The following is a 27,756-nucleotide window of genomic DNA, read 5'->3' on the forward strand; positions in this document are numbered from 1 at the left end:
CCGACAGCGCGAGTCAGAACCCACCGAGCTCACATGCTACGGGTTCGCGAGGCGGTCGAGCTGTTCAACTTGCTCTCTCTAGTGGACAATCCCTTGTTCGTGGACATGGTGTCGCTCTTCACGATCTCCGATAGGCACGATGAAGCGTCCAAAGTGTGTCCGACATGGAAGTTCCGGCTTATCGGCAAATTACCATCTGAAGACCCTATTACTTCCCAGATGTCTGTGTCATGGGGGCAACTTTTGGGGTCCCCAGAGGATCCGTGGAGGTATTCGGTGGAGTTTAGACGCGCGATGGACGTTTTAATGGGAATGGGCGAGGAGACTGGAGCGTCGTGGCACTCGTATGCTCGTGTGGAGCAAAGGGTGCCCCATGATGCTGTTCCAGTTTGGGGGTGGCAGCGGAATCCGTGGGGACGAAATGACAGCGGAGCAGTTCGCTCGGGCGCTTGGGAGACGGTTGGGGTTCGACGTTCCCTCTGTTGTCCACTTCTGCGCTCTTAGTGACGGCAGCGTCGTGCTGGAAAAAATGGAAAGGAGGAGAACCTAAACGCCAGGAGGAGCATCCGCTCGAAGTCCGAGTCTGGACTCTGAAGTCGGATTTCGCGGCGAGCGGCATCCCGGAGCTTACTACGGTGCTCGCTCGAGACGAACTGGCGTCGCTTGACTTGCGCCTCGATGACACGCTCACGAATCACCAGAAGCTGGGGCGTGCTGTTCACCACGATGATCTGTGGACAGTCGTTGTGTCGACTCCCCGGAGGTGCTTGTCAGGAGATCGTACGCTGCGGAAAACTCAATGATATCCGGCAGACTTACCCTTGGACTTCTGCTCTAACCATCGCGGGATTCTACTCCGCTGTCTCCATGTCCCCAGGAGATCAAGTAGCTGTCACAGATTATATTGAAGAAACGGATAATGATAGCGATGAGGACGAGGGGGAGGACGTGGATGCTAACGATCCTTTAACTACAGTGGCAATGGCTCGCGTACGCCGTGTGGAGCAAAGCAACTTCTTCTCGTGTATCACACGCCGATGTTGCCTTCACGAGTTTGACCGCCGCTGACGTGGTTGCTGTTGAAAGAGTGCTAAAGTGCGGCTTCCCCGAATCAGTCGTCGATGTTCCAGAGCCGCCAAAATACGGCTTAGTTGAGCTCCCTGAAGGAAGTACTTTTCAACCGCAGGGCTTGAATGATGGGGATGACACTACCTTTGTTCTCGAGCGTAGGTGTCGCTGTCGAGCGCAAGGCACTTCAGCCGCTCCAAGCGATCATCTGACCGCTGTAATTCCTGGCTACGGGATTTGCCGGGTCGTAGTCGAAGAGGGCATTGAATTTATTCCGGATAGCCAAGAGGAATTTGTCATTGGGGGAGAGAACTCTCGTCCGTGGAACTTTTTCAAGCTGTTTGTGGATCACATCGAAAGTATGGAGGTTTTAATGGGACTGTTGGATCTGGTGGGAGGCCGTCTAAGAGATTTATGGTGCGGAAACACCGGACAGGACCTCGTCACCGTGGATTTAAGTGCGATTGCAACTGCGTGTCCTCGCCTGAAGTCATTGTTCCTCTCGGATGTGAGCGTCACAATGTCCGATATCGACAATGAGGCTCTGTGTGCTTGGCCACTCCAGAAACTCGAGATCGAGGGGGTCGTCGATGATTTGGGGCCTTGTTTGAGTGACCTGGCGCACAATTTAGCTCGAAAACTCGTGGATCTGCGGCTGGATGTACCCAATGGATGGGACTTTAGTGAAGAACGAGAGGATAAGCTCAAGGCCCACAACGGCAAGTACCTACCCGTGGTGAAGGAAAAGCTTCCAATCCGGTCAAAGGCTGCAATGCTTAGCGTATTTTCCGGCGCGTTGAGTTCCTCGGGTAATAGCGTGGCAGTTGGGCACCTGGACCCGCACGCTTTGGAATTAATATTTGGCTTCGCTGCGACAGCAGCGAGACGATCGGTTACGATACTCAGAGACTCGGATAGGTTCTCGTCTGTAGTGATGGACGGCTAAAAGCAGATCTTGCTTCTTGTATTGCTACCCGTCAAAGAAACTTCGGACCGATCTTTGCCCAAGTATTTTTTTTACGGATGGAGATTTTGTGAGTTCATTGATTTCATTAATTTGGTCCTAGCAGCTCATCGGAGCCAATCTGCTACAGCATGGACATAGTGTTGCGTAGAGCGCAGAGAGATGACCACGAACGCAGCTCTCGCCCACTCAGCGAAATTTGGGATTGCGGGATCTCTGCGCCCAAGCACAGAGTCCGTTAGATATGGGCTACAGATTGCAATACAAAACTCAAGTAAGCTACAACGCAAAGCACGCCTACTTCAATCGGGGACAAGTAGAGCAGCCAACACGACAAACCCCACGTGTCGTTGCTCAATACTTCACACATAGTTTACTAGGCCGCGAGCGCCCCTGCACCTTCTTGACTGGTAACTCGACCTGCAAGTTCCTCCAGCCATTGTATCACGTAAATGCACTCCGCCGAAGAACCATATTTCCGAATGAATTTTGGTGTGGCTGCAATAACCCCGGGGGTGATCAAGTGAGGGTAGTGCGCGTACTGGAAGAGCAGCATCTCGAACTTGTCGCAGTTGTGCATGCGGACGCCATTCATACCGGCTGGAACGCACGCAGGGAATTCGTCATGGAGCCAGGACGCAATACGCAGCGGACCATTCAGCGTAGCATCCTGGACCATCTCGACAGTACACGTAAATCCGCCTGGTAGGTTTTTGTGTAGCCACTTCATCACATCTAAGCGCTTAAACGCTGCTGCCAAGCGCATTGTTTCCTGTCCACAACCCTCCAATCCATGGGCGTGCAGCCACTGCACCACCTCTAGATGTCCGTTAATTGCAGCATTGTGCAATGCGTTCTTGGTACGCCCTTCACTTGTACCGGTATTTTCGAACAGCCATTGTACAACTTCAAGGTGGCCACCACCAGCAGCATTGCCCAACGCATCCGTTCCGCAAACACTGCCAACATGATTTTCCAGTAGCCACTTGACTACTTCGAGGTGTCCTCCTCCTGCTGCAGAGGATATCGGGTCGCCAGTATGGGGCCACCATGCACCTTGGTGGCGTATCACGTTGACTGGACGGAAGTCAAGGAGGAACTTCAAAACCTCCAGTTGCCCAGATCCTGCGGCGACATCCACGGGGAAAAAGCCTGGGGGCTGGTGGGCATGCAAAAGTGCCTTAATCATGACTTCGACACATTTGATGTGGCCATTACAGATCGCACTTCGGAGTGGAGCCTAGTACGAGCGCGCGGTTGATCTTGATCGTGGCCTTCTGCTGACACAGATACTCCACTACTCTCCACTGACCGGCTCCAGCAGCCAGCACGAAAGGGTTACGGCCATATCGGAGCGTCTTACTGAGCTGCCACGGGCTGATCTCGATCGGGTATTCCATAAGCCACTCGACAGCAGCCAGATCGCCGCACTCGCTTGCCTTCCCTATCGCGTCGTACCAGTGATTCGACGTAAAGACACCGGAGTGGAATTCCGGAAGAGGCGAGTGTAAGAGCGCAATCTGCTGCATTAAATCCAATCGCCCACTGCCAGCCAAGTCTCGTATCGCAGATGTAGCCGAGTCGGCGTCGCAGCGTAGATATCCGCACTCCAACATCCACTCGATCACGTCAACTCGCGGACAATTGGCAGCATAATCCAGAACACATCGACCCGGAGGCAGCAAGAGTTGGACGAGCTCGTCGTCGCCTGCGCCGAGAGCGAGTTGGATCGCTCGGTCGTAGTTAGAGCCAAATTTGTCGTGGGGAATAGTCTCGCAGAGCCATCTCACGACGTGGAAATGCCCATTGGTAACAGCAACCAGCATGACGCCATCTCCCCACAGATCTTCAGTGCCACCTCCATTACGCTCGAACCGACCAGAACATGCACCATCCGAAGCAAAAACCTTTCGTCTTTTCGCGTCGTTGCCCGAACGACGATGCTCCCACAGAAACTTCAGTATGTGGAGATGTCCCTTGCTAGCTGCCGCGCTAGCTACATCATAGGGCGCTTCACAGTCGGGAAAATGTGCAAAAAAACACTTCACGACTGCCAAGTCACCTCGATCCGCAGCAACTTCTAGCCCCTTCGAGAACTGGAAGCGGTAGTAGTGGGGGTCCGACCGCAGGTAATTCGTCAGAGTCCATTGGGGCGTTCTGGTCTCGACTGAGGTGCAGCTTGACGCCCATATCCAGTCTAGCAGCTTGGTGGAGCCAAGCGCGCACGCCTCACTGAGCGACAGGTTCGGCGATGGTCCAAGAAAACTCGAGATAGCCCAAGTGCTGCATTCGACGTCTCGAAACGCTGGGTACGGGCGTAACAGCATTTCGATGCAGACAAGCATACTCCCAACTTTCTGATCGTTCGACGCAGAATCAATTGTGTGGAGAACAAGGGCAATACGATCAATCAATTAAAAAAATGATCTTTTATCCGGAAAAACTGTTTTTTTCATCCAGAATTCACATCATTGCGTTGTAGTATCCTTGCAAGACATGAAGGCGGCCATTTCCAGCGTACTAGTACTGGATTGTTCTGGTCGGGCAGCTCTCCGATTGGTTAGTAGAGCGCCATTGGCAACGTCGAGGTGTCCATTTGCAGAATCGCATTAGCCGTACGTCTGTCCATTAGCCGTGGCTTCATCCAACGGGTATGAACACAGCCACTTGGATCCTCGTAAATGACGGTTTAACGCCGCTAGCCATCTAGCTGATATCGTCTGAATTGCATACAAGGTTGAGTCTCAGCTTGACGCTCTTATAAAAATCCGCGACTCAAACCTGAAGTATGTATACCTCTCCCTTCCAACACGACTTTAGTCGAAACCTTCAAATGGTTCGTGTGAACGAGCAAGCTATAAGCTGGAAATTAATACATGCATTGGAACCCCTTAAAGCAAAAGCAATTAGCAGGTTAGAGAGGAGCTCAGCATCTTAGTCGCAGTTCAAACCTTTTCACGGGCTTCTGTTCGCTATGGCGCTGGGATAGTTTTCGTCGAGCCAACTCCGAATGATTTCGGCCGTTTGCGTTTTTTTGGGAAAAGGGGATCTGAAAAATCGCCCCGAAGTTCTTTAAGGAATTTTGGAGTGAAGATGCTCGGGTACGTGACTTGCAGAAACAGTAACATCTCCAACGCTTTCTCGTCATACCAGACGATAAGCTGCTTATGAGAGGTCACAGCGGAGCGGCTCAGAATGTAACCCAGACTGCACGTCACCGCTCGCAGTACAACGGCACCCTGGCACTTGATCCACTTTATGGGCGCTGGTTCGGACTTCATACTGTCCTACCTCCACCTCAGCATGGCCTCGGCTAACCTGAGCAGCGCGGTGTACGGCACTACCACACCAACATGGACAATCACATGTGCATGGAGACAGTAGGCGACCCGCATTACGCGTCCCACGGAACATGGCTCAGTGGGGATGCGTCTGGCCACCGATGTTGTCGTGCTCTTCTTCATCACGTCCGGCCTTGTGATGAAGGAGGACATTGCCGGTTTCGAGGAAAACATCGCGGCCAAGAACGAGCTTATGTGCTGATTGGCAGTATCCCCATGGGGCCTTCCCATGCGAGAACGCAGCGGATAACTATAGTTTTGCGTAAGAAGTGGATAACAATAGTTTGATTGAGTAGTTTGCGATGTACACGATAGATATGCCCTTCTTAAACTAAGCAAAATATATTTTCTCCGGGTTATTCTCAGGTTAGTGAAAACATGCGCTCATTTTCACAAAGAAATAGTTCCGGGTAAAAGTTCCGGTCAGGGTGAAATAAGGGTATAGTAAAAAAGGTAACCGCTAATAGCGGTTACCTTTTTTACTCAGACACTTCGCAGCCGAAGAAGTGCGCAAACAGCCACTCAATGATCTCCATGTCACCTCGTTCGGTGGCTGCAAGCAGGGATTTGGCGAACTGCCAACGGTAGTACCGCTGGTCGGAGCGCAGATAATTCGTGAGCGCCCATCCTGGTGTCCTCTTTTCGACAGACGTACAGCTAGCGGCCCAAATCCAGTCCAACGTCGCAACGGTCCCAGACCTACAAGCCTCGCTTAGTAACAGGCTTGGTGGTGGGCCAAGAAACGTAGAGATCGTTCTGGTGCTGCGCTCGAGGCTCTCCAGATCGGGACACTGGCGCAACGCGAGATCCACACAAGTTGTCATCACTTGGCTGTTTGGGGTATAAGAGACTAACTACACCATCTCCTGAGGTCAAGTCCACCTCAGTCAATCCGTTTAACGTAGAAAATAGCTGCTGGCGTTTTCAGAGGTCAAGTCCACCTCAGTCAATCAGTTTTCCGTAAAGCAAAAAAAACATATCTGACTTATCTGGAGTGTTCACACATTTTTTACCTAAGGGAAGTTTCACATTTCTTTGCTAGCCTCCGGCTCGTCACTCCATGTCCCGATGTATTGTTGTCCAAGCTCCTTCAGCCTTGCAAGGGCTTTCTTAGCAGTTGGTCTTTGCGTCGGCAGTTCATGCATCAATTCCCGCACGAATGCATCCCTGTCGCCTGAATCTCCCCAAATATCTCCAACGGACTTGAGCAAGCGACCTACAGACCAGATATCCACAGCAGTTGTGTGGGTAGGGTCTGTAAACATTTCCGGAGCGTGAATAGAACGCGACAAGTGTTTTGCACTTTCAGCGTCTTGAGGACTCTCGGCAGCATCCATGAAGTCAATCAGAAACCACGACTCGGAATTGTTGCCACAGATTTTCACCACATTGGACCATCGAATGTCTCGGTGCATCCACGAAATTGAGTGCAGCTTCACCAAAGCTTCCAGAATATCACGGGTGGCGCAAAGTACTTCCGCTAGCGTGGATGGCTTGACGCTGCTTCCTCGAGGACCGAAGACCAGGCTACACGTGCACTTTCGAGACGATCGACGTGCTCCACTGTGGAGCACCGTACTCGGAGTACTTCGTAGACGGTCCCTGCTTGCTGTTTTGCTTGTTCATATTGATGGGCTGGGTAGGTTTTCGTAACATGAGCAGGCTCGAGGAAGATCTCGATACCGCTGGGTCGATACAGGAGTCTGTACTCGTCTCGACCACTCGTTGGGCATGAACTGGCAATACTTGGTAGAAGGCGGCAGATCTGTAGCATTGCCAACAACATCTTCAAGCGAGACATTGGGACCGCAAGGTAGAAGGAAGCCAGACGATGTGTGCGTTTCTCGTTCCTCCGCCGTTGTGTGGCACTGCAATCGTAAAGCCAAGGTCAGCGTTGGAGGCTCAGTTGGTGGAAGACATGGGTGGACACGGGCGAGCGCTGGAAGCTCTACTTGAAGTGCTTCATAATGATCGCGCGCAAGGGGTTGAGGACACATCCAAGATTGTTGATCGACTGTATGCCGCACTGCGCAATCGGTATCCTGCATTGTTCGATTCGCAGTTATTTGACAATCCAGGAGTGTGCCAAGACATTCTTGCCGCCATTTTCTCACGACGCCGCTTCGGTGCTGGTGGGATGGTCGGCCTGCCAAAAGTGTATAAAAATTCCGCATAAGCCGATTTAAGAAAACTTATATTCGTCAGGCGTAGATTTCGCCTCACTGTCAGTAAACCAAGGGTACTAAAGATGTTCAGATGCAGCCCTCCGCAATCTAAAACTCTTTGAAAGTCGACGCGTCTACTTCTAATTCGTGTTTGTATCGAACCTGTTGTATATTCTTTAGTGGTTGGTGCAGTAGTTGGTGAACTGCCTGTGGAGCTACGCATTGGAAGTTAAGCCACAATTGCAGCTTTCGAGATCGGAGGCAGGCAGATGCTGCGGCTGCGAAACAGGCGCAGTGGATGGCGGTTTTGTAGCACAAAATCTAACCTAAGGTCTTCTGCCAGTTTCGTGCCGTCCTTCGAACTTGCGTTTGCTGTGGCATAACTTTTCATTGAATTGTCCATTCTGAACTCTGATTGCACCCGCTAAATCTGCGCGATTGGGCTGAATTTATGTACTTCACGCTGGTCCGTGTAAAATTTGCAGAACTTCTTGTTATTGTTTTGAAAAGCTTGTTGATTTGGAGTGAGCTGCCAGTTTCCTGCCTCTTTTTGATAGCATTTTTGTATGCTATGCAAATCCTAGGAGGCTCATCACCGGAAATTGCATGTGACGCTGGAAAAATCTACCAATAGACTACGAGAGTTTAACAAGGAGAAGATGCTAATTGGCTAAAACAAGTAGGCACGGAACTGGTTGTAGGCACGCAACTGACACTTTACCTTAGGGCAAAATTTGTGTCAAGAAGCACGGTTAGTTGATGATAACTACGGCCATCTACTGCGCCTGCTTCGCAGCCGTAGCATCTGGCCGGTAATGTGCAACTGGAGAAGTACGAAATGATGTCAAATTGAAACGAGCAAATGTCTGCCTACTTTCTTAAAACTTGTGAAGAGCGAAAAAACTTCCGAAGAATTTTTGAGAAGTTTTTGTACCATCGCTAATTGCGGTTTCGATGTCTCCTGAGCGTTACCTGTAACTGGGAATACATTCGTGAGGAATTAAAGTTTGTGAGGCTGGTAAACCAGCAAGAGGGTCTCCCACGATAAACCCCGACTTTCACATATAGCTACCTCTGCACAATTTATATTTAGAGACGAATTTAGAGAAACACTTTATGTCGATTGAATGTCACTTTTGGCAGGCGTCCAGTGCGTGTAAAGTCATCTTAGAGCTTACTCACTGAAGTATACTGGTAAGTTAGAACGACATCTTACAGTCTTGCCTGCATGATAGCCACAGTGAGGTGAGCGGGCCCATTCCAGCTCAACAGAAACTCCTCTTTCATCTCTCGCCATCTTCGTCACAAGCTGCAGCCAGCGCTAAGAAGCACGTTCCCGCCAGGACAAGACGCCCAGGAGGGCGCCAAATTTGTACATGTATTGCCAGTTCTTGCCGTTGCCGGATGAGGGGGCTCTTCTCTCGCCCTGACTATGACACCCAGTTGCCCAATCAGAGGTGTACATACGACCATCACTCCTGTTTTGGCGCGCAAAATCGCCCATCCGCATTCCGCACTCTCCGCCCCAGCCGACGGACCCGCGCAGGCAAGGAGAAGGAAGGCTAGAGCGAAGAGCGAGCGAAGCATGGAGCAGCGGCGGCGCCAGGCGGCCGAGGAGCTGCTCAAGCACAGCCTGTTCGGCTTCCAGGTGCACGACGCGGCGGTGGCCGAGCGCCTGCGCGACCTGCAGGAGCTGCTGCTGGCCACGTGCGGCGAGCGGGACCAGGTGGCGCTGCTGAGCGAGAGCGTGCGCGAGATCGAGGAGCAGCTGCGCAGCCGCAGCGAGCGCTTCCTGCTGGAGCCGCTGCGGCGCTTCGAGCAGGAGATGGAGCTGCTGCTGGACGTGGGCAGCGGCGACGAGGCTCCGGGCCCCGACGAGGACGAGGACCTGCTGGACGACGGCCTGCTCACGGACGACGACCAGATGATGAACGAGGGCCTGCTCTCGCCTGTAGCCATCACGCCGGTCAAGGCGCCTGCTGTTGTTGAGGCTACTAATACCCCGAAGAGCGCTAGTGCTATTACGAAGAAGAGGAAGGAGGAGGAGGAGGACGAGGAGGTGCTCTGTGGCGTGTGCTGCGCGCCCGACTCGCTCGAGAACGACCCGATCGTCATCTGCGAGGTGTGCGGCGTGGCCGTGCACCAGACGTGCTACAGGCTGGCGGCCGTGCCCGACGGCGACTGGTACTGCCACCCGTGCAGACAGTACCTGGACGCGCAGGACATTGAGAAGAACCTGATCCCGACGCACGAGTTGGAGTGCGAGGCATGCTGCTCCAAGGCTGGAGCCATGGCGCCCACGATCGATGGAGGGTGGGTGCATGTAGCCTGCTCCATGTTCTTGCCGGAGCTGTACCTGCAGGACAAGCACGCGTCCAGGTTTCAGGGCCCGCTGGATGATTTACAGGTCGTGTGTGGAGTGGACAAGTTGAAGCAAAGAAGGCGACTGCGATGCTGCTTCTGCAAGAAATCCAAGTGCGTTCTTGTGTTTTTTTGCTTGGAGGTGATGTTTGCGCATGGGATATTAACGGATAGTTGTGGTGATTTACAGTGACAAGGGAGCGTGCGCTCAGTGCGCGGTGGGGAAGTGCGTGGTAGCGTACCATGCACTATGCGCACTACGAAATGGAATCAAGCTTCGGTACATGGAAGATCAGGTATGCACGTCGCTGGTTTTGCGCAAGTTCTGGATATATGTTTTAATGTGTTCTCACGTCTTCATGACAGGGCCAATTTGGCAGCGGGTGCCTTAAACATCAAGCTAAGTTTCTTAATATGGATGGAGAGGAGGAAGTTACGGTCCCTGAAGCTACGAAAACGGCGTCAAAGGTCGACAAATTAAAAGCTAAAAGGACACACAAAAATTCTTGGACTGACGAAGATGAGAGCGAAAGTGACGGTGCCCACGAAGACGACAATGACTTGGACAGCGATAGCGACCATGATGGCAGCCAAGACTCGCTTTCCGATGATGATCGAAATTTGGATGACAAAATCAAACCAACGACTCAACCGAGCCCAACTAAAATGTCACCACCGCGGCTGCTCGGCGGCCCACCGCTGAGGAAAAGTGGGAGCAGGCCGAAGCGAAGTCGTCAAATCAAGCTTTCATTTGCGTCAGCAGAGGACACCCCATCGAAGTCGACACCTGCCAAAGCAGTTCCTATTCCTGCTGCTATAGTTCCATCTAATACCGCCCCTCCTATTCCTGCTCCTGTTCCGGCTGCTCCAGCTCCAGCTCCAAAGCAAGTAGCGCCAGTTATTCAGCGCAAGGATAACGTTTCCACAAGTCGTGTTGTACTCCAGTCCAGTGTTTTCGCACCCGCATTTTATCCTTCGGCGTACCAGCCAAGTGATACGGGTGACCAAGATTTTGAGTACGTGATGATTTTGATTACGAATCGACCTTTTGGCGTTGGAGTTGCATCTCAAAACAAGGGCTCAGGGATTTTTCTCCGCTCCCAGAATACGTCCAACCCTGCGATCTTGGAGGCCATCGACCGTGGCGTAATTCAGAATGGCGATGAAGTTTTTGCTATTAATGACCAAGTGTTGCGAAACGCAGATACCAAGACCTTCCAGGAAATGGTTCCGTCACTCTCGCTACCCGCTCGTTGCTGGTTTCGGACCAAGCGGAGAAGCAAAGTGTTTTCAGCATCCTCGCCTCGCGCTGTTTCAGCTGGCGTGGAGACCGCTGTTCAGTCTATTGCTGTGAAGGTAGCTAGTACACCGCTATCTGGAAAGCAGGCCGTACCGTCAACCCCCAGAGTTTTATCGCCGGATAGTATTCAGCCCGCTGCTCAGTCGAATCAAAGCGCCCGTTCAGGCGATGTCGGAGTTGTGTCTCTTGGTATCGACTGGCCGTGGGTTTTTCTTAGGTCGGATGGAAAGCTGGCAATGAACCTGTTCTGGAAGTCACTCGATTCAGCATTTTTCGTCCGGAAATTCAATAAGCGCACATTCTCGCAGCTTCAGGATAAGGTGGAGGACATGTCTGGTGTACGTTTGAATAGTGCTCATCCTGAGTACGAGCAAGTCCGAAACCTGCTGGTGATGCCGCGACGTGAACGTGTGCCGGCGTACCTGGTTGAATTCCGGAAAACGCGCAAGGAGAAACAAAAATTTCTTTCGTCGGACATTTTAATGGGCGTATCAGGCGAATCAAACCATGCCGAGTCAAAAGTGGATGAACAAACTGCGATAGCGGTGGGCACGACAGTGAATGTTGCGAAGCGCACATGGCCTGGAATGAACAAGCTTGGCGGCGTTGGTCGGATCAGGAAAGTGAACGAGGAGACGCGGCCAGACGGCACAAAACGATTCACCTACAATATCGTTTACGTCGTCGCAGGTGGGTTTGAGAAGAACGTCGAGCGCAAATACATCAGTGTCGTTGACATTGATGCTGAAGATTCCGAAAAGAATGAGAGCGGCAGCTCGACTGCAACAAGCAGAAGGCAGAAGTCGGAGCCAGAGCCGGATTCGAATGATGCAGACAAAGTTGACTCAAGCACACTAAGTGTTCGACTCGCTTTCGCTTTAAATCGAACAGCAGATGAAGAAAGGTTGGCCGCGCTGCCAGACGTTCATGTTGAACACCCACCAAAGAAGCGGCGATTCCAGCTGCAGTTTTCGACATCGAATGCCACCGTTCACTGCGAGAGGATAGATGATGGGAGAAATACTGATTCGCAGGAGATTGGGCAATCCTCTTCCGCAAAGGAGCTTCTTCTGCATCGCCATTTCGACGTCAAGTTACCCGAAGCAGAGGCATTGACGAACGAGTGTTTTTCATCGGAGTTACTTCACATTGAAGACCGTGTATGCGATGAAGTGGATGAAGATGATACGGACAGCGAAGGCGAAGCGGATGAAATCAAGACTGAGCTGGCTACTCTCCAAAATCAGTTCCGTGCTGTGATGGAAGCAAATGAAGCAGCGTTTGCCTCACTTATGAAGAAAGTGGAGGATGAATACGCTTCGAAGGGATACCGCCGTGAGGAACTGCAGCATATTCAATGGCGAAACTATGAGCGCATGTACCAGGAACTCCAGACTGCAAGACGTCAGTTTGATGACAGCGATGACGGTAGTGATTCTGATAACGAGGGCTTGGGGGCTCGGAACAAGGCGGGCAGCGGTGAGGAGGAAGAAAGCGAGCCTGAGGATATTTCCTTTGGAGGGATGTTTGTGAACAAGCTGAAACAAGAGGGCAGCGAAGTGTGCGCATTGTGCGAACTGAGTGGTGGCGATTTTACTGGGACAGATGCGGGCTCTGTGGTGCATCCTCAATGCGCAATGTTCACGCCCGAGACCTTCTTCAAAGATGGCGTTGTGCACGGCATCGACCTGGTGGACCCCGAACGTCGGAGGTTAAAGTGCTCCATTTGCGGGGGCAAGAAAGGACTCAGCAAGATTCAGTGCGCCAACCGGAAGTGTGTGCAGGCGTTCCACGTTGCTTGTGCTTTCGTGAACGGTCTTCTCACGAGGGATCCCTATTACCAGGCCTGGTGTCCTCGCCACCTGAAAACCTCTGGGATGGGACAGTTTGTTGAGCTGCCAGATCACTTAAACAAGCACGCGCAGTTAGGAGCAGCTGACGACAAAGACACGCCCAGTGCAACACCAGCATCCTCCCCAGCTCGCCGCAACAGGAAGAACAGCAAGCAGCGGACAGCCCGGCAGAGGAAAGGTCGCAACCGTCAGGTCTCAACGCCCGCAGAAACTACCACAGCAGCTCGTGCGGAGATATCGTCGTCGAAGACAAATCGAAAGCGCAAGCGGAAGGGTAGCAATGCTAGCGTCCCCGCCAGTGATCCCAGTGCAAAAAATGCGGCTCGAGGAAGCCGAGGCGCCAGCCCCCGCAGCGCTATCGTCATCGAGGACCAGGAGCCTCGCTGTGTGAGGCGTCTTGACATCGACGAGCTTAGTGATGATAGTGATCACGAAGGCAAGGCGGTGGCGGCATGGCAGCAAGGTCGTGATTCACAGCACGTTTTCGCTGAGAACGATGTTGTGGAGGTGCTAGCGCGTGATTGGCGTGGTATGAACAAACCTGGTGGCGTTGCTCGCGTGCGCGCGGTGGAGGTTGTGCCGAACAAGCAAGGCGGGAAAGACGTGCTCTACGACGTGAACTACGTCCTCGGGACGTACAAAGAGAAACGATTGCCTGCCAGATTCGTGCGCAGTCATACAAATTGATATAGAATTAGAGTAATAGAGACGGCTTCGTACTTGCTTTGTCAGCCTCGGATGAACTACTCATCAATCTTCGATGAACTTGCCAGGTATGATTGAAACGTCATTCCGATTTGGCCTGGGCTACACAACGCGTTCCGTGGGTTGTACTGGGGAAACTTTGTGAACAACCAATATGCGCAACGCACATCTCCATTCAAGACGGCGGTCCGCATGGCTTCATACGTGCAACCTTCGCTTTGGTTTTCGTACAGCCACTTCACCACGTTGAGGTGGCCTTCCTTTGCTGCGAGGTCCATTGCATTCCTCCGAGCGATTAGCGTGGAGCCACTGGACCACCTCCAAGTGCCCGTGGCGAGCAGCGTAGTCCATTGCGAGCACGGTGCAGCCTTCAGATCGATTCTCGTGAAGCCATTGTACCACTTCGAGATGGCCATATTGAGCTGCAAGGTCCATGGCGTCCGCCGAGCATGGCGCCGAACAGTTTTCTGTCAACCATTGGACGACAGCGAGATGGTCACGTGCGGCTGCATAGATTACAGCATTGTCCATGCTTCTCCACCACGCGTCCTGGAGTTCAATTATCTGAGCGGAGCTCTTCTCGCGTCTCCAAGCTACGAAAATACTTTAACATTTCCAGACGACCATAGTGTGCAGCATGACTCGTCACAGACTTACCCCGGGACGCGAAAGTTTTCGCAATATGAACTTCACAACGTTCAAATGATCTCCACAGATCGCCTTTTCCATGGCAGCGTCGTAGTTGTACGTGCATGACTACTCGCTGAGATACTGCATCACCTCCACATGGCCTGCTTCGGCTGCAGTAACTAAGAGATCCTTGGATCCCTCGCTTTGCATGACTTCACGACCCATGTCGTGCTCCAAGAGCCACTTGACAACGGCCACTTCGCCACTTTTGCACGATGCTTGTAAGGCTTCATGCCAGATGATGGCTCCGGATACTGAAAAGGGAGAACATTGCTGATCGATTTTCTGGATGGAAACCATTCGCCCATTTCCAGCGAGAGTGCGAATCGCGCGCAAAGAAAAACTGTCATAGCTGCCCCGGTAATTCCCACTCTCCAGCATATCCTCAACTAGCTGTAGCTGCGAATTGTATTCTCGGTAGTCTTGCAGTATTTTGCCCGGTGGAACCAGTGCTTTTGCCAGTTCGATCTCGCCAGCGAGGAGAGCTTCGTTAATGATGATCTCCATGCGATCCGTACACAAGTTTTTGAGTCCCTTTTTCTCATCGACCCACCTGACAATTTCAAAGTGGTGGCTGCTAGTAGCTGCAAGGGTTGCCGTTCGTTAGCCTGACTCGAACCAGAGTCATAGTCGACACTACTTCTACCAGATTCCACCTTTCTCTTCTTTTTGTGCCCATTTTCTCCATCTCTATCGTCGTAATATGCTAGCAAATACACCGCGTGCAGATGCCCGGCTCTTGCTGCTTCCCTTGCCGCAATGGGTATTGCAGTCGGATCGGCTTTACCGTTGGAGAAATGGACCATCAGCCACTTCATAAGGGTCAGATCGCCTCGAACAGCTGCGCATTTCAGTGATTCCGAGAACTGATGGCGGTGGTATCTCCCGTCCGAGCGCAGGTAATTATTCAGAGACCATCCGGGCGATCTATCGGCTTCCGAGGTTGGGCTAACGCTCCATATCCAATCCAAAAGCGTAACCGAGCCGAAAATGCAGGCTTCACAGAGAGAGAGAGAGGCATGGCGGCGGTCCGAGATATCGGGAGATGGCTCCCGTACTGGCTTCGAAGGCGGCTAGCTCAGGATTTCCATGTAGAGAAAACTTCACGCACGAAAGCATTATGTCCTGCCAGTCAAGTTCCAGTCAAGTTGAGGAATGGCCGTACAAGGGGGTCGATGGAAACACGATACAAATGATGTAATGTGCCTCTTTAAAGACTAAAGACTTAAAAGTAAAAAAAACGTGTGACCAGCTTGTTGCAATTAGTTGCATTCATGCAACTTCATGACCCCTGCCCTGCGCAACAACACGTATACTGTAAACCCGGTAAGAATAACTCTTCTTAGCACTTTAAATCGGCACCCATACGAATTCTTGGCTAAACAATATAGTTGAGGAATCCGGCTTGCATCAGCATCGTTCACTCGTGGACTTGATCAATCCAGCCTCTTCAGTCCGAGCATCTAGCCAAGCTTGTACGTTTTTCGGTAACTCCGGGCATATCTTTTGAAAAATCTCAGGAAACTCACTGTGAATAAACATTACCATCTCGAAACAATGTGGAGTGTACGGCGTCACGATCTCGCCTCGCGGTTTGTGGCTTGGAAACTTCGTGTGCAACCAATATGCCCAACGCACGTTTCCATATCTCACGCACCCCACGATCGCTTCAGTCACTTCGGTTTTCGTACAGCCACTTCACCAATTTGAAGTGGCTGTACTTCGCAGCCAAGTCCATTGCCTTGGTGGTGCATCCCTCAGAGCGATTAGCATGGAGCCATTGGACCCCATGTAAGAGGCCGTTTTGTGCAGCGTTGTCCATTGCTTCGGTTGTGCACCCTTCAGATCGATTCTCGTGAAGCCACTGCACCACTCAAAGTTGACCATAGGAAGCTGCTAAGTTCATGGCTTCAGTGGAGCATGGCGCGGAGCAACGTTCTGTCAACCATTGAACGACAGCAAGATGTCCATCGCTGGCAGCGGCTTCCGCAGCCCCATCGAGATCTCTCCACCAAGTATCCTTCACTTCAACTTCATTGGGATCTATGCCAAGCCCGCTTGGCGTCTCCAAGCTATAGAAAAACTTGATCATTTCCAAACGGCCATGATGTGCAGCACGACGGACGACAGGCCACGCCGGGGTTTTGCCAGACAGCAAAAGTTGCCGTAGCAAAAACTTGACAGCCTCCAACTGGTCTTCACGGATCGCACTCTCCAGAGCATTCTCGTAGTAGTAGTTAGTGGCATCTGGCAGCTCGCAAACATACTGCATCACGTTGAGATGGCCCTCTCCAGCGGCTAGATCGAGAAGGTTGCTGGGGTGAATCACGCCAGCCATTTCGTGTTCCAAAAACCATCGCAATACAGGCACGTTTCCACTCTTGCACGCCTCTTGCAAGGCATCCCTCCATAAGAAGTGATCTGAAGATACAGCACCTGGGGTAATGTGTTCGCTAATTTGCTGGATAAGTTCCAAACGCCCAGTCGAAGCAAGCGAAAAAAGCGCGCTAAAAGGGAAATACTTATCCCTGGGATAATCCCCACTCTCTATAAGTGTTTCTATCACTTGAGGACCCGAAAGGTATTCGACATAGTTCACAAGGGAATCGTCCGGTGGGAGCATCTTTTCGGCGAGTTCCAACTCCCCACCCTCAAGAAGCCGCCGAATAACCTTCTCTAACCTCCATGAGTGCCATCGCTTGATAACATTTTGCTCGAATATCCACTTGACAATATGAAGGTGACGTTTCTTAGCAGCTTTCCTCAAGGCATTGAATGCCGTTTCGCCCAAGTCAGCAGCCACGCAGCGTCGGCGCATACCCGTTCCATCGACCCCACAAACCGCGCTACTGTCGATACACTCCGCCTTCCTCTTCTTGCATTCGTGATGTCCTTCAGCGTGTCAGTAAATACTGCACCGCGTGCAGATGACCGTTCCTCGCTGCTTCCATGGCCACCGTCGTATCCGCTGTACAATTGGAGAAATGCCCAAGCAGCCACTCCAGGACAGCCAAATTGCCTAGACCGCCCGCTTCTTTCAATGATTCGTTGAATTGATAGCAGTAGTAGTTCCGATCCGAACGCAGGAAGTTATTCGGCGAACATCGAGACGACCTGGCGGCCTTGGAAGTTGGACTCGATCTCCATATCCAATCCAGTAGCGGAATTTAGCCAAACTTGCAAGCTTCACTAAGAGGGAGCCACGGTGGCGGGCCGAGATATCGGGAGATGGCTCCAGTATCCGCCTCATAGTCCGCCAGCGAAGGGTTAGCATGTAAGGAATGCTTCACACACGGAAGCATTGCTTCTTTATAATCGAGTCGAGAAATGTGAAGGACGGGGTGGGGGGTCAAGGTGATAGATACGACTGGAAAGGTGGAAATCGAAGATTTAAAACAAAGTTTCAAGTAGAAAACGCAAAAAATACTAGAAAATTATTTTAGGAAAAACACGAAGGAGCTTACACATCCCCTGCCTCATCCGACTCCTTCTCGCCTGCTTTCTTCACGCGGGGGATCATGCCCAGTTGCATCTTGTTCATGACGACGACGTAGAAGAAGATATTGACCACCATGATGGCCGCCAGCGTGAAGAACATGTACTCGATGTGCCCATTGTTGAGGTTGGCCGGGATGTACTTACCGAAGAGCAGCACGATGATGGAGAGCAGCGTACTACCCATGGAGTTGACGAAGAACCCAAGGGCAATCGACGTGCTCCTCATGCTCTGCGGCACCTCCGAGTAGTTGATGTCGTACGACGGGATGGCAATCATCACACCAGCCAGCGCGACGAGGAAGTACTGCGGGAGGGCCGTCCACCAGGGAATGTCGTTCATCACCTGACCCCCGTCGTCGTTCAGAATGAACTGAGTCACACCGTCCGAGTCGACATAAGTGAGGGGCGAAGTGCTGCGTCGGATGATCTCGTAGCACCCCGTCCAGACCATGGCGATGACCGCGACGATGTAGCCAGCCAGCACTTTACCGTAGCGACTCGCGGGCTTCCCCGTGTGCTTCTCGTAGAGTGGGTATACTACCTTCTCCATCAAGGGGACGAAGATCAGGACGCCAATGGGGTTGAACATCTGAACGGTAGGGCCTGGAATCTGGCTGGAGAAGGGGTCGCTTCCAAGGCGGGCGTCGGTCTGCTGGACGATCGACTGGTTGTTGCCTCGCTGGTTCTGGCAGACCCACCAGAAGACGTTGAAGGCGTTGAACGGTAGAATGCGGATCACCTGCTTGACGCCGTCCACCAGGTCGGGGTCGAACCGCCCACCCACCGAGTCCTTGGCCGACTCCATGAACTCGGAGCTCTGGCCGAAGTAGACCCAAAGAACTGTCGCGATGACGATCATCACGCCACAGGCGTACGAGATGTTGTGCCCCACCTCGCCGTGGTCCGACAAGATCGAAGCCAGGATGTTGAGCAGGAAGGCCGCGATGTACAGGATCGTGCCGAGCACCACCATCTGCGCGCTGAAGTTCTTCTTGGCGTGGTGGAGCACGATCTTGATCACGAGAGCGACCGACTGCTTGGTAGGGGGCACGTTGACGTACCGCTTGCGCGTGAACCAGAGCAGAGCCACGAAGATGACGAGCATCACGAAGCCCACCAGGTACACGGACACGTAGCCGTAGTCGGCCGGGATGGCGCCGAAGCCGTGGATCGACACGGACGGGAACACTGCGTAGCCGATGAAGGCGCCGATGTTGGCCACCCAGTACTGGATGCTGAAGAAAAGGGCCTTCTCCGAGGGCGGAGCAGTCGGCGAGAACTGGTCACCGCCGTACGAGATCACGAGCGACCGCAGACAGATCTGCGAGACTGCAACGCCCAGGAACAGACCGACGTTGAAGATGGCCTTGCTCACTCCGAGGTGATTGTTGACGATCACCGGGAGGGCGGCGATCACGAGGAAGAGCAGACCGAACGAGTCGAGCGTGGCGGCCGACAGCAGCGTCTTGAACTTACCCAGCCGCTCGTCGGCGATGTACCCGGCGACGATGCACATGAACTGGCTGAAGGAGTCGTACGTGAGCTTCATGGAGGTCGAGCCCTTGTTGGACCAGCCCAGTTTCTGGAAGAAGTTCTTGAGCGACTGGCCGATGGCGAAGCTCGTGACTTCCTCGCACGCCGTGAGGATCAGCAAGAAGATGCACACGTGCTTGAGCACGTTGGCGGCATACCGCACGGGCCGCTCGTCCCAGAGCTTGGTGCTAACGTAGTCCGTGACGGATGGCGTCACTTGCGGCGTGAGTATTGGAGACTGCACCTTGGACATCTTGGGCTGAAGACGGTGAATTCCGGAATGACTTCCGAGGCGCCGAAGTGCGGATTTGCCTCCTTCTTGGAGTCGATATACGCTCGCTAGGACTGCACGATCGGTCAGACCTTGACAGGCTCCAGCTACTGAATTGGAGCCCACCTCACCAAGTTGAAGTGTAACCCACTTCCGTTCAGGTCATTGGTGGACGCCGAGACCGAGATGGCCAATGGCAGCCTTGCACTGCTAAACGACGAATTTAACGCCCGGACGAAGGTACCACGACTTGACAGCTGAGGCCATCGAGATGGACTTTCATGAGACTCCCAGGTGCCTGTCATGAGAGCCCATGGAAACTTTCGTCGTTTGTCATGAAAATCTCCGTATTGGTCATGGATTCATCACAATTTGATGCAGCTCCACCATCGGAACGCAGTTTTCAGTTCGGCCGCCCAAGTGTCCTGTCTACACGGCGCTTTCCGCGTCCATTTTGCTAGCCGAGCGTCGACTGTGCTAGTCGCGCGCAATGCCCTCTAGAACTTCCAGATTGGAAGTCATTCTGGCAGTCACTTTGGTATTGAGCCCTATGTGTGTGCACGGACATGGATCTCCTCCTTTGGCTGATACGTTTGCTCCACTCGGCCGAGGCTTCAAAGCGACGCAACTACCGTCAGAACGAAGGCACACGCTCACCAGGGGTGATCTTCCTATGCGTGTGCGCTGATGTGTGCGTCTGTGAGCCGCAGTGCATACATGTACACGTGCAATGATGTCTTCCCGCTCGAGATCGTCCATGTTGAAGTGGAAACATACGTGATCGTGTCCTCCGACCATGATTCGCCACGAGCTCCAGCACGATCTGCCCAATCACCAAGCAGCCGTTAAACAGCGGAGACCACCGGCATAATGGACCACTTGGTGCACCCCCACGGTCTCCGCTGCACATTGGCCTGAGCCTCATCAAATCGCGGGCCCTGCAAGCGTTCCTGTCATGGCGACGCACTCAGGACCCATCCACCCTGTTGATGTGACTTTGCCACTGATCCGAGATCCGAGCTAACAGATACCCCACGTGAGTGTGTGAAGTGATTCCGACGGCCAACGCGTCTGACCTGGCCGCCGCAAAATAATGCAACCACGACTCTACAGTAGAGGGCGGAGTCTACACTACACACACACCCGTCTCCGGCCGACGTACTTGGAGAGAGCTCCCTCACTCACAGTCACTTTGCAATTCGCACCATGGCCCCGCAACACCAGAACGAACCGACCAAGACGGTGCCCGTCCAGGCCTCGACCAAGCCCGTCGCTATCAAGAACGCCTTGAACCAGGAGGTGGAGCACTTCAAGTTCGAGCACCCGGAGCTGCTGAGCGTGTACCCGGCCACCAAGTTCGACCCGATCCCCGAACTGCCGTACGAGGACTGCGGGCTGAAGGCCGACCCGACGTTCAAGAACCTGCTCAAGGACGCGACCGTGACCCACTTGGCGCCCAAGATCGGCACCGAGTTGTCGGGCATCCAGCTGCATGAACTCACGAACGCGCAGCGCGACGAGCTGGCGCTGCTCATCGCCCACCGCGGCGTTGTGTTCTTCCGGGACCAGGAGATCACCATGGAGCAGCAGCTGGAGCTCGGACGCTACTACGGCCCGCTGCACGTGCACCAGAACTTGGGCCACCCGGAGGGCCACCACGAGGTCGTGGTCGTCGAAAACTCGGTCGAGACGAGCGACGCGTTCCTCAAGCGCCAGATCTACGACCCGTTCAACGCCTGGCACAGCGACGTGTCCAACGAGCGCCAGCCACCGTCCTACACGAGCTTCAAGGTGCTGACGAACCCGCCGGTGGGCGGCGACACGCTCTGGGCGTCCGGCTACGAAGCGTACGACCGGCTCACTCCGCCAATGAAGGAGTTCATCTCGGGGCTCACGGCCATTCACACGGGCATCGTAAGAGGAATCGCTATGGGATTGGGGGTGCACTTGGAAGAGATCTCTGAGTGGTTTTGTTTTGCTTCGTGTCCATTGCCAGCCTCAAGCTACTGCTGCGGCCGCTAAAGGTCAGAACATCCGCCGTCCACCGGTCGAGTTTGAACACCCGGTTGTCCGTACGCACCCGGTGACCGGCCGCCGCTCGTTGTACGTGAACCCGGCGTTCACCAAGCGCATCGTGCAGTTGTCTGCTGCTGAGTCTGGTACGTACAATATAGTATCTTTGGAGTGGTATGCAGATGAGAGACGAACCCAGAAGCTTCTTTCTAACTGTTCATTGACTTGCATTAGACGCGGTGCTGCGACTTCTGTACCAGCACGTGACCGAGGGCCACGAGTTCCAAGTGCGCTTCCGCTGGACGAAGAACGCCGTGGCGATTTGGGACAACCGCTCCACGTTCCACTACGCGACGTTCGACTATCTGCCCGGCAACCGCCACGCTGTGCGCGTGACGCCGCATGGCGAAGTGCCGTACTTCGACCCTGAAGCTGTCCCCAAGTAAATGTCGGTCGTGTTTGGAGCTCCTGTTTGATGTGATAAAACAACGTTTACTATGACCGTCCCTAAAAACTTTTTTTTGGTTTTACATTATTCACGACATCGCAACGAAAGTTCCCTATCGAAACCTTTCTGTCGTCGATTCTCTAACCATCATCCCGTTGGGCATGGAAGTCGTTCTCGTATTTTCCAGCAAGGAGATAAAGAAGAACTGCCAAGCCGATGCTCACTGCTGTTGAACTAGTGCTGCGGCAGCACCCAAGTTTTCGCTCGCAAACTTCCGTGGGCAGCAAGGTTTCCACTTTTGTCGGCCCGTCACCAACGCTATCGCTGCACCAAGCATGCGCCATGGGTTCTCTCAAGCTGCTCGATCTACTGTGGGAAGCCAGCTGCACCTCGATGGACACGAGGTCCGTAGGGTGGTCTCTCAGTAACTTTCTGCGCTCTGAGCCCCACTATTACCACTGGGAGTTCATTGTGTCTTTGCTGGTAGCTGCTAATCGTGGTAACTTGGAGGTGGTGCAGTGGCTGTTTGACCATTTCTCGGGGTGCGAGGCGCCCGCTGACGCGTTTGAAGAAGCGGCGGTGAATGACCATCTGCCTGTCGTCAAGTTCTTGCTGGCCAATAGCGACAACTGCCGAGACGAGTTAAATAACAGCGCTAAGAAGAGGAAAATTGTTACTGGTGGTGATGACAAGGCAATATTGCAAAGCGTTCCAGTACAAGGCAAAGATGGCAGGAATGTAGTCCATTGGAGCGACTATGTCGTGACGGAAGCCGCCACCAAGGGGCATTTGGAGCTTGTGCGTTGGCTGTACGATAACGTTGCGCACAAGATCAGCCAGGACTGTACTGACCGAGTAATCGAGCAAGCGCTGCGCTTTGGGAGTATTGAGCTGGCTGAGGAGATGACGCCCCCCGGCCAGAACATTCTCGAGTATGCGACTGAGCATGCCGCTCCACAAGTGGTCGAGATGATGCTGGACGGAGGATTCTTGGAGACGAACGGGAGATTAGCTGCCGAGACAACGTCACGGATAGCTGACAAGGGCCATTTTGCTTTACTGGAGCGTCTGCTCACTCTTTGCTCTTCTCCCACGGAGTACATGGACAGGTGGTGCTTCGCATTTGGGAATGCGCTGAGTAAAGCTTGCGAGCTTGGCGAGCTTCCCGCAGCATCCGCTGGGGCGTCGAGTGAGTAACCAAGACGTATAAACTGAGAATCTCCTTGCTGTCGCTGCCGGCGCTGGACAGATGGATGTGGTGCAGTACCTCGACGCGGAAGGCTTCTGCGATGACAGGGGAGAGGCGCTGTTGAGAGCAGTAGGAGAAGGTCACCTGGACCTGGTGAAGTGGTTGCTCAAGAACGTCCCATATCCTTTAGAAGTTGAGGACAATTATCTGATGGACGAAGCTGCAGAGAATGGACATGTGGACATGTTGCAGTTCCTCCAAACCTTGTCTCCGTCAGAAGTGCACGAGGTGAATCGGCCGAGATCGGACGAGTCTGAGGTGGGTGCGTGGTGGACTCAGATTCGTCACGCGATGGATCTGTGTAACGGAGTACAACTCCGTTGATGACACCTAGAAGGATTACTCTGTGTTTACTTTAGTTCAGGTTAAGATGACGCTAGGTTTACTCTTAGAATGACTGGCTGCAAAAGAGTAGCAACAAAGAAGGAAAACCCGAACTAAGCCAAGCTAAATACACTTTTCATTTCGCTTTCAAGACTACGACGTTACAATCTGGCTGCGAAGGGAGGCCATTTGCCAGTTCTCGAATGGCTGAGTGCGAACCGCTCGGAAACTTGCACGACGAAGGCAATGGATGAAGCAGGGAGATCTGGACATCTAGAAGTTATCAAATGGCTCCATATGAATCGATCGGAGGGATGCACGACGGCAGCAATGAATAGCGCAGCAGCTAGAGGGGACCTGGAGATAGTGCAATGGCTCCACGGTAATCGACACGAAGGATGCACTACAGGTGCATTGGAGTGGGCGGCCTACCACGGCGAGTTTAAAGTCGTGAAGTGGCTACACGAAAATCGATCTCAAGGTTGCACGACGAAGGCGATTGGAAACGCTTTGTTGATGGGGCACTTGGGCATTGCCGCTTTCCTGACGCAGCGGTACCCTGGGCGCACTCCCAATATCGACCTGGTGTGGCAAATGAATCACTTTGACATTGTACTCTGTGTGCAGAAGTACTATGGCTACGGTATCGACGCGCTTACCATCTCCCAGCAGGCTCAAATGGCGGAGTCCTTTCCACCGCAGAAGAAGCACGTTCGGGAGTGGTTGGTGGAGACACACGGATTGTGATTGCTTGGGCCGGGAGCTGTAGCTTCGAAGTCCACCGAGGGTTTCATTCTCCCGTCCGGAAGCAGTTGGGTCGCTATTATAATAAAGCCTTCAAACCTTCAAATTAAGGTCCAAAACGTTTTACAAAGTTTTGGATCTTCTTGTATTTCAATTATAAACTATTAAGGGATGTAGTCCATAAAATAAACCCATTATTTTTTTCTGGAGCTCACAAGACACCCGAGCGTATCCTTCGTCCTACGGCAGCAGCCCTGCGCCGACGCTCTGGAGCACCTCGGCCCGTACCTGTCAAGCTTCCTGGGACCCCCCTCGCCACCTCTCGCTGCATCAGGCATGCACCTTCGGCTCCACGAAGCTGCTGGACTGGGTCTGGGACAGCAGCTGCACCTCCACTGCTACCCGCAGTCCGTCCTGGTCTCTCTACAATTACCTGCGCTCGGACCCCGACTATTACCGCTGGGAGTTCGCCATGGCCACGGAAGTGGCTGCAAAGCGAGGAGATGTAGCCATTCTGGAGTGGCTGCTGACCCATTTTCAAGACTGCGAAATACCCATCGAGACCGTGGAGCAAGCTGCCAGCAAGGGAAATGTAGCCATTTTGCAACTTTTGCTCAAGTACGACACCAGCAGCCAAGGGATTCAAGAACCAAACGTGAAATAGAAAAAGTGGCTGCAGAACGTGGTCAAGCAGACGTCCCCAAAAGTGGCGGTGGCCATATTGTCCGCTGGAAGGATCGGCGTAACTTCTATCGATCGTCTATTATGGCACAAGCTGTCCGGAAAGGACATCAGGATGTTGCTCGCTGGTTGCACGCCAATGTGCCCGGGCAAAACGACGAAGATTCCGCAGGAGACGCAGTCAGAGCAGCGATACGGACCGGCGACATGGAGCTCGCCAAGTTCTTTCTGTCTAGAGACCGCACTCTGCTGGACTTCGTCGGACAGTGTGAGCAGTCGGTCGAGGCGATCGAAATAATGCTGGATGCTGGCCTTTTCGAGCTACCCAAGTATATGGACACTTCCGCGTTGCCATTGGTAGCGCGAGTCGGCCGCTTGGATCTGCTGGAGCGACTTTCACACAACTACAACTTGCACGTCACAGATTGGTAGAGGTCGTGGAGGAAAGCCTTGCTTGCTGCTTGTCGCCATGGGCACTGCGCTATCGTGCGGTGGATGATTGAGCATCCTATGTGGCGTGGAGTTCGCAAGATGTTGGTGAGACAGGGGAATCTTTCCGACCTGTTATGGTGTGCGGCGGACTACGGGAGCATCGAAGTGATGCAATGTCTGCAAGATTTGAGAGCTGTCGATTGCTACGGGAATGCCCTGGTTGAGGCGGTGGCGAAGCATGACACGAACTGCATCAATTGGTTGCTGGAAAACTTCCCACAATCCGAGCGCGTGCCAGACTACGCCGTGCTAGATGAAGCCGCGAGGCGCGGAAACCTGAAGTTGTTGCAATACTTTGAAAGCGTTGGCTCTGTACCTGGGTTTGTATCAAAGCCAGCAAAATCTAGACGAGGTGCTACGGCACGGACATCATCCGGCACGTTGATGCACGTAGCTCGAAGTGGCACCTACAGATACGTTGAGGACGCTAGGGCCCCACACCGTCCGTCCTGGAATTCGATGGATACCTACGGATACGTTGAGAACGACAGGCTCGCGCACCGATCGTCCTGGGCTTCGACGGACGCCATGGATGATGCAGCAGCGAGCGGACACCTTCGAGTCGTGCAATGGCTGCACGAAAACAGAAGCGAAGGATGTACGACAGAGGCAATGGATTGCGCTGCTGCGATTGGCCCTCTCGAGGTGGTGAAGTGGCTTCACTCCAATCGAAGCGAAGGATTCACGACAAAGGCAATGGATGGATCAGCATCTCACGGTCACTTGGAAGTTGTGCAATGGCTCCATACGAACACAAGTACCTGCTGCACGACAGCAGCGATGGACGGAGCAGCCAAGCATGGCAGCTTGAAGACGCTGAAATGGCTTTATTCCAACAGAAGCGAGGGGTGCACCGTAAAGGCGATTGAGAATGTCATCAATCGCACTCACCTTGGGGCTGCCATTTGGCTGGCTGCGACGTATCCCAACTTTGCTCCAGTGAAGTTCACTTGTGGGGAGTAATTATTATCTGTTGCTAATTTACTGGCTCATCTGTTGCGGGCAAATCAGCGGAAAATCTGTTGCCCGAGTCGGTTTATCTGTTGCGTGGTGTAGGGGACGAAAGCAACAGGTTTTCAGTACCGAAATCCTGCAACAGATTACATGTCGAGTTGACTCAGTATATCTGTTGCCTAGGTGATTACTTGTTGTGCTCATGCATCGAGTAAGAGCACCCCTGCTATTGCTCCGAAGGCGGTCGATGCTTGATAGGATTCTCTTAAAGGGCTCGCATGAATTTCGCGAAGGCTATGTGAAAGTAGGATGGCCATAGCAGTAGATGGATCACTTGAAGGTCATCACACTGTCCTCCAGCTCCAAAAGATGCTACGCTGCACATTTTCCGCATCTGGCGTCGGCTCCTGTACAGTTCCGCATCACCTCAACGTCTTCAGGCATCGGATCTATTGCGCCTTGCTCTACATGGGTGCAGGCAACCCCTCTTCGGGCGCGGACTTGTGAACTAGGGCAAGTTTGGATTGCGCTGGACCTTGATTAAGATAGTTGGGCCACGTTCACCTGTACACTTGCTTACCTGTGCATATGACTAAGAAAAATAATAGTTGCGTGGTCTCCAATAGCTCTTCTTCGCTTGTTGTTATGTAGCCGCCAAGGCATTTGCCGCCCCTGTGCGAGCTTGTACACGTCGCGAATACATAGTACTGAAGGACTCACTGTCTAGTGCCCACGCTCTTCCCACGAGGGGGTAGCTTTGCACTCTACTACCTCAGGAAGCACCCCGGGGGGAACCCAGTCAGCTGTTGTCGGCGTGGCCGACGGATGCTCGTGTTAATGCATTGTTCCGTTAATGTCACTCTCAGTGGCCACGTGACGTGGCCACTGAGAGTGACCCACGTGCACTACATCGTACTACCCAGCGGACGTGAGTCGACACCTCCGTCCGATGACTTCTCGCATACTTAAGTACGCGCGCGATCGGGGCTACCACGGACACAAAGGCTCTCATTACTACAATTGGGGCTATGGCTATGACAAATTCGACCCTCAGGGCTACCGCTCTTACGGCCAAGGCCGTTGTTCCTGTGATGATGGCTAT

The 27,756-nt window shown here is 53.1% G+C and overlaps 12 protein-coding genes across 12 annotated transcripts; 6 read left to right on the forward strand and 6 right to left on the reverse strand.

Moving 5' to 3' along the window:
* Window positions 1-33: 33 nt before the first annotated feature.
* On the forward strand, window positions 34-2,014 carry PHYSODRAFT_307773 (hypothetical protein; the record flags this gene model as incomplete). The annotated part of the gene is made up of 4 exons (XM_009540750.1): window positions 34-352; window positions 514-780; window positions 878-990; window positions 1,097-2,014. 4 exons carry the CDS (start codon window positions 34-36, stop codon window positions 2,012-2,014), a joined length of 1,617 nt encoding a protein of 538 aa, XP_009539045.1.
* Window positions 2,015-2,657: 643 nt separating this feature from the next.
* PHYSODRAFT_415172 (hypothetical protein) lies at window positions 2,658-2,972 on the reverse strand (the record flags this gene model as incomplete). The annotated part of the gene is made up of 1 exon (XM_009540751.1): window positions 2,658-2,972. A coding segment is annotated over one exon (315 nt), but the record flags the coding sequence as incomplete, so codon positions are not given.
* A 274-nt stretch (window positions 2,973-3,246) lies between these two features.
* PHYSODRAFT_533986 (hypothetical protein) lies at window positions 3,247-4,359 on the reverse strand (the record flags this gene model as incomplete). Its single annotated transcript, XM_009540752.1, has 2 exons — window positions 3,247-3,890; window positions 3,972-4,359. The coding sequence occupies 2 exons, from the start codon at window positions 4,357-4,359 to the stop codon at window positions 3,247-3,249; spliced, it is 1,032 nt and encodes a 343-aa protein (XP_009539047.1).
* Window positions 4,360-6,398: 2,039 nt separating this feature from the next.
* Window positions 6,399-7,174, reverse strand: PHYSODRAFT_307775 (hypothetical protein; the record flags this gene model as incomplete). Its single annotated transcript, XM_009540753.1, has 2 exons — window positions 6,399-6,911; window positions 6,953-7,174. 2 exons carry the CDS (start codon window positions 7,172-7,174, stop codon window positions 6,399-6,401), a joined length of 735 nt encoding a protein of 244 aa, XP_009539048.1.
* A 1,949-nt stretch (window positions 7,175-9,123) lies between these two features.
* Window positions 9,124-10,291, forward strand: PHYSODRAFT_534157 (hypothetical protein; the record flags this gene model as incomplete). Its single annotated transcript, XM_009540754.1, has 3 exons — window positions 9,124-9,489; window positions 9,586-10,023; window positions 10,097-10,291. The coding sequence occupies 3 exons, from the start codon at window positions 9,124-9,126 to the stop codon at window positions 10,289-10,291; spliced, it is 999 nt and encodes a 332-aa protein (XP_009539049.1).
* Window positions 10,292-10,922: 631 nt separating this feature from the next.
* Window positions 10,923-13,739, forward strand: PHYSODRAFT_320134 (hypothetical protein; the record flags this gene model as incomplete). The annotated part of the gene is made up of 2 exons (XM_009540755.1): window positions 10,923-11,183; window positions 11,343-13,739. The coding sequence occupies 2 exons, from the start codon at window positions 10,923-10,925 to the stop codon at window positions 13,737-13,739; spliced, it is 2,658 nt and encodes an 885-aa protein (XP_009539050.1).
* A 774-nt stretch (window positions 13,740-14,513) lies between these two features.
* On the reverse strand, window positions 14,514-15,463 carry PHYSODRAFT_534205 (hypothetical protein; the record flags this gene model as incomplete). Its single annotated transcript, XM_009540756.1, has 2 exons — window positions 14,514-15,031; window positions 15,085-15,463. Coding segments are annotated over 2 exons (897 nt in total), but the record flags the coding sequence as incomplete, so codon positions are not given.
* A 394-nt stretch (window positions 15,464-15,857) lies between these two features.
* Window positions 15,858-17,265, reverse strand: PHYSODRAFT_307778 (hypothetical protein; the record flags this gene model as incomplete). Its single annotated transcript, XM_009540757.1, has 2 exons — window positions 15,858-15,975; window positions 16,394-17,265. 2 exons carry the CDS (start codon window positions 17,263-17,265, stop codon window positions 15,858-15,860), a joined length of 990 nt encoding a protein of 329 aa, XP_009539052.1.
* A 642-nt stretch (window positions 17,266-17,907) lies between these two features.
* On the reverse strand, window positions 17,908-19,731 carry PHYSODRAFT_534001 (hypothetical protein; the record flags this gene model as incomplete). Its single annotated transcript, XM_009540758.1, has 2 exons — window positions 17,908-18,684; window positions 18,778-19,731. 2 exons carry the CDS (start codon window positions 19,729-19,731, stop codon window positions 17,908-17,910), a joined length of 1,731 nt encoding a protein of 576 aa, XP_009539053.1.
* Window positions 19,732-20,955: 1,224 nt separating this feature from the next.
* On the forward strand, window positions 20,956-22,208 carry PHYSODRAFT_320136 (hypothetical protein; the record flags this gene model as incomplete). The annotated part of the gene is made up of 3 exons (XM_009540759.1): window positions 20,956-21,663; window positions 21,746-21,908; window positions 21,997-22,208. 3 exons carry the CDS (start codon window positions 20,956-20,958, stop codon window positions 22,206-22,208), a joined length of 1,083 nt encoding a protein of 360 aa, XP_009539054.1.
* Window positions 22,209-22,423: 215 nt separating this feature from the next.
* Window positions 22,424-23,407, forward strand: PHYSODRAFT_533743 (hypothetical protein; the record flags this gene model as incomplete). The annotated part of the gene is made up of 2 exons (XM_009540760.1): window positions 22,424-22,851; window positions 22,945-23,407. Coding segments are annotated over 2 exons (891 nt in total), but the record flags the coding sequence as incomplete, so codon positions are not given.
* A 547-nt stretch (window positions 23,408-23,954) lies between these two features.
* On the forward strand, window positions 23,955-26,663 carry PHYSODRAFT_533519 (hypothetical protein; the record flags this gene model as incomplete). Its single annotated transcript, XM_009540761.1, has 2 exons — window positions 23,955-24,295; window positions 26,249-26,663. Coding segments are annotated over 2 exons (756 nt in total), but the record flags the coding sequence as incomplete, so codon positions are not given.
* Window positions 26,664-27,756: the final 1,093 nt, after the last annotated feature.

This window comes from Phytophthora sojae, assembly GCF_000149755.1.
Source record: "Phytophthora sojae unplaced genomic scaffold PHYSOscaffold_16, whole genome shotgun sequence".
In the NCBI taxonomy this organism is placed as follows: Eukaryota; Oomycota; class Peronosporomycetes; order Peronosporales; family Peronosporaceae; genus Phytophthora; species Phytophthora sojae.